The sequence below is a fragment of the Culex quinquefasciatus genome, chromosome 3, assembly GCF_015732765.1.
Source record: "Culex quinquefasciatus strain JHB chromosome 3, VPISU_Cqui_1.0_pri_paternal, whole genome shotgun sequence".
NCBI classification, from domain to species: domain Eukaryota; kingdom Metazoa; phylum Arthropoda; class Insecta; order Diptera; family Culicidae; genus Culex; species Culex quinquefasciatus.
Genome location: NC_051863.1, coordinates 28,052,491 through 28,065,707, shown reverse-complemented (window position 1 = coordinate 28,065,707; position 13,217 = coordinate 28,052,491). Strand labels below are relative to the sequence as shown.

Here is a 13,217-nt window from a genome sequence, read left to right as displayed (position 1 = left end):
TAATGTAACTGTCGATTTACCCAGTTAGGAAGGAGGAAAATCTTCGACGAAATTGTAGGAATATTTAGAAGAAAATAGTTACACAGAGAAAAGAAATAAAAAACAGTTCAACTCCCCTTTAGAACTAAAACAAAATCACATAATTACGCAATGGATTGGCATGTATTTCCACTGAGCTTCAGATATTGATTCATCTGCACAGTTTGTCAAAAGACTTTCAAACATAAATCTACAAAAAGTTTATTAGGAAGTGAGCAAGCATGCTTTTAACAAAAGTTTTGCAAATAAGGTGATGAATTAACACTTGTAGCACCAACGAAAACTTACGCGAAGCATAAAAAATGTTGGAAAGGCAACTTCAACCGGCTGTATCTCGGCGAAAACTTAACCGATTTGCATGATTCTTGTTGCATTCGATCTGGAATAATGTCAAGAATCACCTCCAGCAAGGTAGATCCAAAACAGATGCGTCTACATTAAGTTATAATAAAAACGTAACTTAATCCATCTTTAGGTGGTTGGTGCCTTCCTCACATTCATAAAGTGATGACTACACAGCGCATAAATAACACTTATTTTTATCAAAATATCTGAGATCAGGCCTAAAAAAAATGTATTGAAAACACTAAAGTACTTATAACTTTAGATAGGGTTGTCAGATCTTCAATCTTCTGGGCTCGTTGGAAAGGTCTTTCAAATACCTTTCTAACAATATAAAGCATGACGGTTTTCTTACAAAAACCACCCTTTTTACAATCTTCCGAAGTTTAGCTAAAACCGTTTTTGAGCATAACTTTTGAAGTACTTTTGTAAGCTTCATAATATTAACTAGGGTCTTGTGGGACCCCAAGACGGATCGAATGGGACCAAAACGGTCCAAATCGGTTCAGCCAGTCCGGAGATAGTCGTGTGCATATTTTTCGGTGTACGGACTTACAGACATACACACGCACAGACATTTGTTCACAATTTGATTCTGAGTCGATAGGTATACGTGAAGGTGGGTCTAGGAGGTTGAATAAAGAAGTTCATTTTTCGAGTGATTTTATAGCCTTTCCTCTTTGAGGTGAGGAAGGCAAAAAAGCATTTCTAACTTTTTTTTCCATGGGTTGTATGAGCCGGTGAAGTTGCATTTCCAACTTTTTTGACCCCTTTTGGGCAACAAGTGTTTTTATATTTTTAAAAATCCTCTTTTTGCAACTTGTTGCATAAACTACTATTATTTATTATTTTTCAGCACGAGTCGTACATTTATCCAACGAGGTTCACCGAGTTTAAAAATAAAAAAAGAAAATGGAAAATTTAAAAAATATATATAAAAAGAACTTTGAAAACAAAAAAGAATTAAATTTTACTTAATTTGAAAAATCATAAAAATGTCGAAAATAAAAAATTAAAGTCATAAAAAATTTCAAAAACAATAAAATTAAAATAACATTATTTTTTATAGGGACCATCCATAAACCACGTGGACACTTTTTTGGGAATCTGTTCCCCCCCCCCTCTCCTCATGGACAATTGTCCATATAAAAAAAAACTTTTTTGTATGGATCGTGGACAATCGCCCAATACCCCCCCCCCCCCCACGTGTTTATGGATGTCCCATATCAAATTTCAAAAAATATGAAAAATACCGAAAAATCCTGGTTAAAAATTCTATTTTTTTTCAAAATTTTTTAATTTACTTTTAGCTTTTGTTTACAATTTTAAAATTTTTAAAATTAAAGCATTTAAAATTTAGAAAAGTTTGAAATTTTAATTTTTGAAATGTATTCTTTTTTTAATTTCTTAAGATTCTTGAAATTTACGAATTAAATTTTTTTTAGAAATTTCTTAAAATTTTACATTTTTACAAAATAAGTTGTTTAAATAGTGAAAATCAGCAAATTGGATATAGTCAAGTGCGAGTGCCAACATACGAGAATTTCTCTTAGATCAAGAAATTACGATCGAATATAATCTCAATCTTCTATCGACAAATTACTAGTTAATTTCGGCAAATTTCGATCGAGTGCATCACCACGTAAATTTATATGTGAAAAAATAGTAAATAGGATTTTTCAACTTTCTAAACTAAACATTTTTTTTGTGTATACATGAATTTGAAGCAAAAGCCAAAAATAAAAAAAGTATAAAAATTTAGCATATTAGATTGTTTTCAGTTGAGTAGACTTCTATATTCGTGGGAATTTTGAAGTTTTTTGGAAAAATATTTTTTTGCCCCCTGATTTTTCAAACCAATTTTAAAGGGGGGGGGGCATAAACTTGCTTGGATTTTTTTCTTCATTTTTTTCAAAATATGATTTAAGCATATTAAATTAATAATCAAAAAGTCTGTTTCTTAAAATCTTGTACCGTTCTTCATTTATGAGTAAGGTTTATCAAACATTAAACTTTTTAAAATACATTTTAAGACTGAATTTTCAGTATTCGAGAAATAGTCTAGCGTGACGTCACAGTCTCACTGACCCCTCCCCTAGAGCGTGACGTACTTTATGGATGACGCCTGATTGGTTTATATCTGTGGGCTACATTTCAGCAGGTTTGAGGTTTTAGAGTTTCGGTCATATAAAATCATATTTCTTAACTTTTTCATAGAAAATTATTGAAATCTATACTTTTTCATCAATTTTCAGAGAAGACATTCTAAAATTATGATGTCTTTTGCTTCTGTTCGGTCAGCAAGGTACCTCTGGGCCAACGAACAAAATGTTTGTTAATGTTGATTCCGAGATAACGTCATTTTAAAATATTATTTTCTTAGAAAAGTCGGAAATAATATTAAATAATGGCTCCATCTCATCTACAATCAAAGTGACGAATGACCTCTCTAGGTTGAAGTCACGTTAATAAAGTAAACAACCACAACATCTTGAATCAGCAATTCTCTGGGAAATGGCTCAGAGGTGCTTTACTGTCATCAGAAAGAGAAAAAATAACAGGATAAGCTTGGAATAAATATACTTCAAACTGATGAAATTGTATGATTATTTTTATTGATTTTCGCATTAAAAATCTGATTTAACCTCTTGAAAGTTGTACATTTAAATCAACATTATAGAATATATTAATTTTATGTTCAAAGGTGCGCTACGGGAAGAAATCGAAAGACAGCAACATCTCGGATCGCCTTTTTGTGAAATTTATTATTTGAAATATTAAAAAAATAGATCGAAAAAAAAAACTGGTTAAATGTTAGCCTTTTTTGAATTCATGCACAGCACAGAAAATTTCATGAAAGAATCATAACTTGACATCTATTTCGATGTAATATTTCAGCAACTAAGTTTTGATTAGAAAATTGACATTAATTTTCACAGATTTTCCAAAATATATTTTTCGAGCGTTTCCCAACTTACCACATCGATTTCGATCTCCTGGATCTGGAACCGCAGGATGATCGTCCAGATGAGACCGAGGATAAGCCGCGGGTTGTGATCGACGATATCTTCCGCTCCGATGGACTCGAGACGAACCTGGAAAGAAACAGCAAAAAAAAGTGCGAAATGTTTATTAGATTCAAGCAACTTTCGCGTAATAACAAATAATTTGTTCTGGTCCCGAAAAAAGAAGAAGCGAGCAAGTCGGTTGAACCCACAAAACAAGAATTGTAAATTAAGATAAGAGAGCAAACTTGGAGATGATCCCAACAAAAAAAAAGTAAAAACACCGTTAGAGAAAACCAACAATAACTCGCTAAAGTCCAGGCCGCGCGCCGGGTAAGGAATAACAATGAGCTTGGCAGATTTAAAGAAGTAATTAACCTGGGCTGCAAACAAACTGCTCTTTCGGAGTTAAAAAAAAATATAACTGGTCTTGAGGTCTTTCGGGCTAACTGAAGAAGAAGCTGCGAACGCGCGCGCAAGTGTGAACTGTGAATGATCTTTTAAAATTCGTTGAACTGATTTGAGCTTGGGTTTGATTGTTTGGTGTGTGTTTTTCTTCTTCTCGTTATTTTGAAGCGCACAATATGGCCAATGATGGGAAAGTGACCTGAGTTCCAGTCGGTTGCAGCAAGTAGCTGAAATTATTTTGTCCAAAAATGTTTGATTGGATCAACCGTTCAATAGCAAATAGGCTTGCGTTCATTTTTATTTAAAAAATGTTATTTACAGTCGACTCTCTGCTTGTCAATATCCAAGGGACCGTCGAGGAAGAGAATCATCAGTTTACAGAACGATGCAAAAAGAAGACTAGATTGAAAATATGTTTTTCTTGGTACCCAGCTATGGGAGAGAATCATGGCAACGTCCCGCAAACAAAAACAAACTAATGTCAAACACCCTTCAAAGATTCGTTTCGCAAAGAAAAATGTCTATGCAAGCCATGAGAAAGTGAAATTATTGACAACCGGAAGAGATTTTTAAAGCAAACAGAATCCAAGGGACCGTCGAGGAAGAGATCCTTCAAGCAAGAGAAAATATCGAGGAATAAAGCCAATAAAAGTATGCAGTTTGAAGGGACTGAAGAATTCATTGATAGATGATAGAGCAATATTGATATCGAGAAGATCGACAGCCAGAGAGTCGACTGTATAACACGTTCAAATGAAAACACAGCTCACAGCAAATCTTAGTTACAATGTACCAGACATAATTAGCATGTTCGTTGAAATCAATTGATTTAACATTTAAACTGGACTGCAGCGTTAACGTCTGAACAAGAGATCGCCGTGAAGCCATTTAGATTCGCATGGTTTGCGCGAACAACAGGAACAAAAATATCAACAAACAACAACAACAACAACATTATTCATCATTTCTGCACTCGACCAACAACCACGCACCATGGAGCCGGCTCGCTGACCGGCTTTCGCGCGTATTATTTATATTATTATCATTATGGGAACGCACTCTTCCATATGAATGAGTTTCTCGTGTTCTGGCTTTTTTGTTTTGTTGTGATGTTTTAGTGACGACTTTGTAGCTGGTTACTTGTGTGATTTGTTGTAAAACGGAATTTGCCATATTTTAGAAGAAAACATTTTCGTGGCAAAATTGGTAAAGTGACGACATTGCAAGCTTCGATCCTGCGTTTGAATCCAGTTGAAACCAAGCATGCCTTTTTTTTGCTTCAAATAGCCCAAGTAGCCCAAAAGGCATGCAGCTGTGATTACAATAGAGTAACAAACCGTAAACCGTACTCAAGCCTAAGTGTGTCAACTCTACACCGTCCGTCACCGGAGGTGGGCGTCACTTTCATCACCAGACTAAACTAGGTATTTGCCACCTTTTTTTTTGCTCGCGCTCTCTATCTAAAGAAGCCCCACAGGGAAGACACGGCTCTGACGGGTAAAATGAGCGCGAATTGAATAATGAAAAGTGTAACTGTTGAGGCGGAACACTTCGTGCGGCTTTCTTTCTGATTTTGTTTTTTTTTTGCAATCACAGTAAAAAATTAAAATCACAGTAAAAAATTAAAATTTAGAAACAAAAACTCCATTGTTAAATTGACGTTTTCATTCAACAAATTTTCATAATTTGAATAGTTATGTTTTTTAAGTTTCCAAATATTTTTTTCTGTGCCACCAGATCGAACAGCAGTGCCGAAGATGATTGCGGGGGCGGATCGCTGATGGCGGAGAAATTCGATTCGATCGGAGCCGATTCGCCGGCGATCGTTATGATGAGTTGAATGTTGGCAAACAGATCACGCAGGAGAAGTGCAGAAGTAAGAGAGCTGGCCTGACGGGCTGGCAGAAATAAAAAGAAAACATATTATGCATTCTCGATTACTCAAGTGGCACACCAGCCGTCATTCGATCGAGTGAAAACAGCACTAAGTCGATGTCGCTTTCCAACGGAATGATGATGGGTCTTCCGGGCGGGTGTTAGATTTCATTAGTGCCAACCCGATGCGTGACGGATCCATAATTGATATCGACAATCGAACTATATAACGAGATATGGTGCTTTAGATCGTATTATATTACGATATCTTAGGCTACCAACTATTAGCTTTGGAATATCTGGACTATTTCTAAATTTATTAGATGGCGATGATTGTACCACGAGTACTAAATTATCTCCATTTCCCAAATCATCTTTTTTAAATTTTTGATGTGTATGGAACATTGTCTATCGATTTCCTAAACCCTTATGCTATTTTTATAGATTTCTCCATACGCAAGTTTTATGAAAGTTTTTGGAAATCTGTACCTTGAGATGACATTTTCTGATCACCAATCTTTGGCAGGTTTGCTTAAAATTCAAAACATTTACCTTGAAAAAAAAAAAAAAAACCTCATTCAAAACTATTTATTTTTAATTTGTATTCGTCTGTTAAAAATGCCAACATTTTTGGTAGCTGACAGGCGAATTGTTGTTGGCCAAACTATGATTCTAAAAAAACGTTACTTAATCCATCTTTAGGTGGTTGGTGCCTTCCTCTCATTTATAGAGTGATTCCAACCCCCCTTAAGTGTTTACATGGTTTATGGATCTTCCGAAACGTGATCGCAGCACCAAATAAGTGACTAATAAAAACAGACTACATACAGACTTTTGGTCAAGACTATACAGACACCGCCTTTGAGGAAAATTGCATCCCTCTACACGGCTTTTTCGTGGCGATCAGATCCGACCATTTGAGGTTATGTTATGACCATTTTTTAAACTGCTTGTAATTTTAGATAGGTAAGTCAGATCTTAAAAATTCTTAATCCACAAGATAGGTCATTTCAGAACCTTTGTAAAAATATATAATATGACAAGTTTTCATGCAAAAACCACCCTTTTTTAGCAAAAAGTGAAATTTATATGCAGCAATTTTTTAAGCATAACTTCTGATGTGCTTTACTAAATCTTATAAATTTTAATAGGGAATTATGGGACCTCATGACATTGATTCGGTACACGTGTCTACATACAGCCAAACACACAGACATTTGCTCAGCTGGTGATTCCGAGTCGATATATATAAATGACGGTAGGTCTAGGAAGTCTAATTAAAAAGTTCATTTTTCGAGTGATTGTATAGCCTTTCCTCAGTAAGGTGAGAAAGGCAAAAACGATTAATGAAAAAAATTGCATTTGCTTAGAAATGAAAAAACACACTTTTTTAAGTTTCTGTTTTTTTTCAATACATTTTTGTATTTTTTTTCAAAAATTTATAATTTTTGCCAATACCATCTATTTAAACAATTCAAAAGTTTGGTAAATGTATCTGAAGTTTTATACACGTCCCGCCCGTGTGGATCAATCGGACCGCGCTCTGGACTCACAATCCAGAGGTCGCCGGTTCGAATCCCGCGGCGGGCGCTCTAAAATTCTTTGTGTAAATAAGGGTATCCGGCGCCGGCGCTCCGTGCCAAAGAAAGACACTAGTTGTTGGTACTAGCAATAGTGGCTGACAGCTATAAAGTCAACTTCGTTTTTTTATATTTTGGACATTGTTAAACCGACTTTCTTTGCTTGAATAATAGATTTGCAAAATGAAATTCAGGAAAAAAAATATTTTGTAGGTGAAATCTTAGACAAACAATAATGTAGTGATATGTTGTCTTCTAAATTCCTAAATCAAGACAATTCTGAAATTTTTTTAAATTATGGATTGAAAAATGTTCAAAATGAGGAAATAGCAAAGAATTTTCTCAACCATTCATTTTTTTAGAGTTGACTTATTTCAATTGAAAATAGTTGTAACTTATAAAAAAACGTAAATCTTTGTTCTTATAAATATATAAAAATACAATTTTCATCCATAAATAAATTTATTGGCTTTTTCAGTAAATTAAATTTTTCAATTCAACATTAAGAAAAAACATGGTTGAAAAATTGTATAAATGGAAATTTTAAAAGTTTTTTAGATCAATGTCCAATGAATTTTCCGTAAAGTTTTATTTAATTGAATTGAGAATTGTCGTATCAAACATTAGACAAGTACAGTCATCCCACATATTTGGAACACTCACAAATTAAGAACACTTTTGTGTTAATTTGTCAATAGCATACCAACAGCATCATTTCCTGGCGACCCTTCTATATTTTTAGGACCTTTATTTGGACATTCTCTTGTTATTTCACTAGCAAAAGTAGTTCATTTTGAACAAAAACTGCATTTCGAGACTATTTTATTCAGAGCTGCAAAACACTGTCTCGAAATTGCCTGTTCCATAATTGTAGGATGTTATTGTGCCTCCCACAATTGTGGAACACCTGAATTTAATAGATATTTTCACAAAAAAGTTATCAGGCCATTCATAAAACATTACTAAGCTTGAGTTTCATTGGTTCCAGTGTGTGAAGTCATTATTTTGTAGAAAATATGTACTCCTGGAGAGAATCAAAGTTTGTTTACATCCGTTAGAAAAAAGCGTTCCGAATTTTTGGATTTCAAGGGTCAATGTTTTTCTTTGAAAACTTGATATAGAACGTAAAAATTTACAGCCGGTCCCTACATCAATCGAAAGATCGCAAGAAAAGCTTTCACATGCAGGTTAAAGGAAGTCAATATGTTCAATTATCGATTTTCTATGATTTTTCGAACATTGGTCGATCTGTAAACTGTTCCGAATATGAGGGATGACTGTACTTGCTAATATTCCACTTGATGTTTTCTAAGTTTTACACATTAATCGTAAATTAACAATTATCTTTTTGAAAGCAATAGAAATTATGATAAAATTTAAATTGAATTCAGTGAACTTGTTTTTCAATTCTAGTTATTGTAATTTATGTCCGATGTGAGCTGTTAAAGTTATAAATTGAAACAATTTGAGAAAAACGTTTATTCGCAGAACATTTTTTAATTAAATTTGAATAATTTTAATGATCTTAAACTAACTTTCCATGATAATCTATGAAGTTCATTACAATACTTTTTTGATTTTCGGTAGCTTGATGAGGATTTATCGATTCAATTCGTTATCTTTTAAACATGTTCCCATAATTTTATTTTATTTGTTGGATTTTTAAGGAAATTCACTTCAATTTAAAAACGTTTAGCTGTTTTGTCTGTTAACTTGCATAAATTCTAATATAAATTATAATAATTTATATTTCAACATAAAACTTAAAAGAAGTTTCAGCGTTTTCTTTTATTTTTTGGATGAAATAAAAAATATCTTGAATAAAGTATTAGTTTATATAAAAAAAAAAAACAAAAAAATGCTACGTTAAGGGATGTTCTAGGAATTCCTTTGACTTTTTGTGTTCTATTCAACGTTATTGTATTGATTTTTTGTTCAATTTGTTCAAATATAATGTTTAACCCAAGACTGAATGAATACGTTTTTTTTTAATCTTAGACCAAGTCTAGGACCATAATAACATTTAAATCCAATTGAGATATTTGCTATTTGGAAAGATTAATTGTGTATCAACATAACCGCATAATGTTTAGGGACCATCCATAAACCACGTGGACACTTTTTTGTGAATCTGTTACCCCCCCCCCCCCTCGTGGACAATTGTCCATACAAAAAAAAACTTTTTTGTATGGATCGTGGACAATCGCCATACCCCCTAAAGTGTCCACGTGGTTTATGGATGGTCCCTTACCACAGAAATAGATTAAGGATTCGGATGTTTTGCTTTGTAAACAAGTTAGTTACATTTTAATAAAAACACCTTAAATTTTGAAACTTTCTTCTAAAATCTTGAAACAAAAAAAAATGACAGAGGAAATTCTATTGCCGATCTAGTTCTTACAAATACTTAATGAAAAAAAAAACATTTTTCCCACCAACAAAAGTGAGAAACAAACTAATGACACACTTGAGGGGCACCGTTCACATGTTAGAGCCATTTACCGCAGCATTTATCCGGCAGCAACAACCAAGTCAACTCCCAGAGTTGTGGCGCGACATTTTCTCCTCCTCCTCCATTGTGCCAGAGGACGAACATGGGAAGCAGCCGCAACAACAACAGAAAAAACATAAACAAACCACAGCGGGGTGTTGAATGAACGTAGTAGAAGAAAAAAAAGATGCAAAAAACAATATGAATCAGATGAAACAAAAAACAAAGGAGCGAAAAAACTAAGTAAGTAGGTAAAACATGCCAACCGCGCGAGCATAACAATCCATGTTGTGGATCTCTGGCGGAACAACATACACTCAAAAGACAGACACATGGGACGTGACTGTGTGAAACAATTGCATTTCCAGTTCATCGTGTATGTGCTTCTTTGTTACTTGAAAATAGTTTTTTTTAACTTGAAACACGATTTTTTTAAACTTACAAATTTTTATTTCAAATCCCGAGCAGACGGTAAAAACAAAGGAATAACATTTTTTGATATTTGAAAATACTAGGCCAATAACATTTTATGTTATTTATAACAAAATTTGTTATTCGTCGTTATGATTTTTTTGTTTTTGAATTGTTATTGTAATAACAGACTAATAACACTTTTAGTTATTCTTCGAACAAATCTTAGTTATTATTTTTTTGTTATTTTAACAACTAATCCAATCATCCCAATAGCAGTTGGAGGTATCCTTCCATAACAAAAAATGTTATTCCAAAGTTGTTTTGGCTTTCAACCAATATCTGACCAATAATAAATTTTGTTATGATAACATACACTGTTATTAAACCCTTATGCAAAAATGGAATTTGCAAGAATATTCCATAACACTTTTTGTTATTTTAACAGTATTTGTTATTGAAATGCCTGGGATCTGTACAAAAAGAAAGTAGCTAGCATCAGCTGATAACTATGAAAGAAATAATCACTGCGATCGACCGTGAAGCGTTAAGATGTACTTTTTTTTCTCTATTAGCATACAATTATCCGATCGGTAGCAAGGCGTTAACATCTTATTAATTAAACACTGCCAACCTTGAATTTCTACAAGCGAAAGAAACCATATAAATTGTAACATTTTTTAAAGGAAAGTAAACAATTTCAACGAATTGCAACAATTTTCAATCAATACAACAATAATTTTCCCCTAATTTGCATACTTCGATAAATTATATTCACCTAATCGAGTGCCCGTTTCAAAAGCACCGTACCACTTTATGCAGAACGAGAATCGGGTTCGTCGCCTGCGAGCAAGTCTTTTAAACGCTGGCTGTGCGAACCCCAGCAGCAGCAGCATGTCGTTGATGACCTAGAAACTGTGTGGTGTGGTGTGCTAAATGCAACTCTGCACACACCGGTATATGGGCCAGCGGTGCAGCAACCCGCACAGGGATGGCGAAAAGTCTTTGGAAATTACAATAATTTGAGGGGAATTTGTCTTCATATTTAAAATTATTGATTTGAATGATGAATACCGGAAACGAATTTGATAAATTTTTTTCAAAAACAAATTACAAAAAGGAAGAGTTTTGTTTTTCCAAATAAAAAAAAGTTATATTTGGGTCATTCTCCGCCAACTCACACAGCAGTTGCCCTGGCCCCTCTTCGATTTGCGTAAAACTTTGCTCTAAGGGGTTATTTTGGTTCCTGATCACGAATCCGAGGTCCATTTTTCGATATTTCGTGACGGTGGGGCGGTACGACCCCTTTCATTTTTCTGGTTTTTTACTAAGACACGTTTTTCAGTGATTTGTAGCTCGCAACCGTGGAGAGATAGAAATTTGGTGTCAAAGAGACTTATGTTAGACGCCCGATTTGATGGCGTACTAAAAATTCCGAAATAAACGTATTTTTCATCAAAAGAAGTTGAAAAATAGTTTTAAAATCGCTGCCATTTCCCGTTACTCAACTGTCAACTGGAAATTCAATGTACTTTTCGAATCTGAAATAACCCAGAAGGGTATTTTTTTTTCATTTAGAACAAAAATTTTCATTTTAAAATTACGTGTTTTTTCTAACTTTGCAGGGTTACAATTTAGAGTTCTACAAAGTTGTAGAGCAGACAAAAACAAAAAAAATTATTTATAGACATAAGAGGTTTGCATGTATTCTCAACGAGATATCAGAATTTTACGAAAAAGTTTGAAAAAGTTATGATTTTGACCATTTTTAACCCCTAAAAGTCAATCGTGTGCTTTTGAAAGTATTTTTTTCGGAAAGTTCAGCTAATTTTGCATAAGAATGACCCCAAAAGGAACTGAAAAGTTGCTGTGCTCACTAAATTTGGACAACTTTATTTTTTTCCATACAACCAGATTACACCCTATTGCCACATTCAAGCAGTGTACGAACCACAACAAACGTCCAGAAGATTATTCTTATGCAAAATTGGCTAAATTTCCCGAAAAAAATACTATCAAAAACACACGATTAAGTTTTAGGGATGGAAACTTCGAAGAACTGGCCAAAAATGGTCATCAGATTAAAAAAATGATTTCGTTAAATTCTGATAACTCGTAAAGAATACTTGCAAACCCCTTATATATCAAATTTGTAGATCATTTTTAACACTCTTTAAAGCATCTCTGCAAAGTTATAAAAACCACGAAACCTTAAAAAAATTTACATTAAATTTGCCATAAAATTACTTATCTTACCATTTTTGACAGTTGAGTAACGGAGAATTTAAAACTTTTTTAAATGAAAAATACGTTTATTCGGTATTTTGGGAACGCAATTCTTCAAAAAAAATTCTATCTCTTCACGGTTTTAGGAATCAGGGACCAACATTTCCCCATATAGCAAAGCATAACGAAAATCAAAGGGTTCGGTTCGGGGCAACTTTGCCGACTGTTTGTGGAGAATAATGCAATAAATTCTGAAATAAAAAATCCAAAATTTAAAGATTCTCAAAAAAAAAACAAGAAAATTTATAATTCAAGAATTTGAAGAGATCTAAATTGAAAACTACAAAAAATTATGAATTCAAAATGATTTTTTTTTAAATTGACAAAATTATTTTATAGGTTTTGGTTGTCGAAAATACAAAAAAAAATTTTTTTGGTTAAAAAATCAGATGGGAAATTTGTGAATAACATAAATTGGTGATCAAAAATACCATTTTTTCAGCGTTGCAAATTACTTTTAGCTTGATTGAAGCAATTGCACAATATTTTGAAGTTTGTGAAATTTCAATGGTATTGTAGAAAGTAAAAAAAGGATTTTTTTGCATTTTTGAAAAACTAATGACTGTTGTTTTGCTCCCTTCTCGCCTTTGGCCAGAGACAAAGTACATTAACTTGAAAAATATTTGCAACGGCCTTTTAAATTTTTAAATTAAAAAAAATTAAGGATTCTCAATTTAGATTTTTTAATTTCTCAATTTTTGAAATTTAGATATTTTTATGATTATAAAAATTTATAAAATTCCGTAAGTCTCTAAATTTTTTGCAATTTTTTGTTATTAA

General features: G+C 33.2%; 1 protein-coding gene across 9 annotated transcripts in view; it reads right to left on the bottom strand.

Moving 5' to 3' along the window:
* LOC6042217 (spectrin beta chain, non-erythrocytic 1) overlaps positions 1-13,217 on the bottom strand; it is a 174,208-nt gene that overhangs the window by 30,880 nt on the left and 130,111 nt on the right. For all 9 annotated transcript variants that reach the window (XM_038261710.1, XM_038261708.1, XM_038261707.1 and 6 more), the window contains one exon: positions 3,360-3,476. In XM_038261710.1, the coding sequence (XP_038117638.1) occupies positions 3,360-3,476 (117 nt within the window). The remainder of the gene's footprint in view (positions 1-3,359; positions 3,477-13,217) is intronic.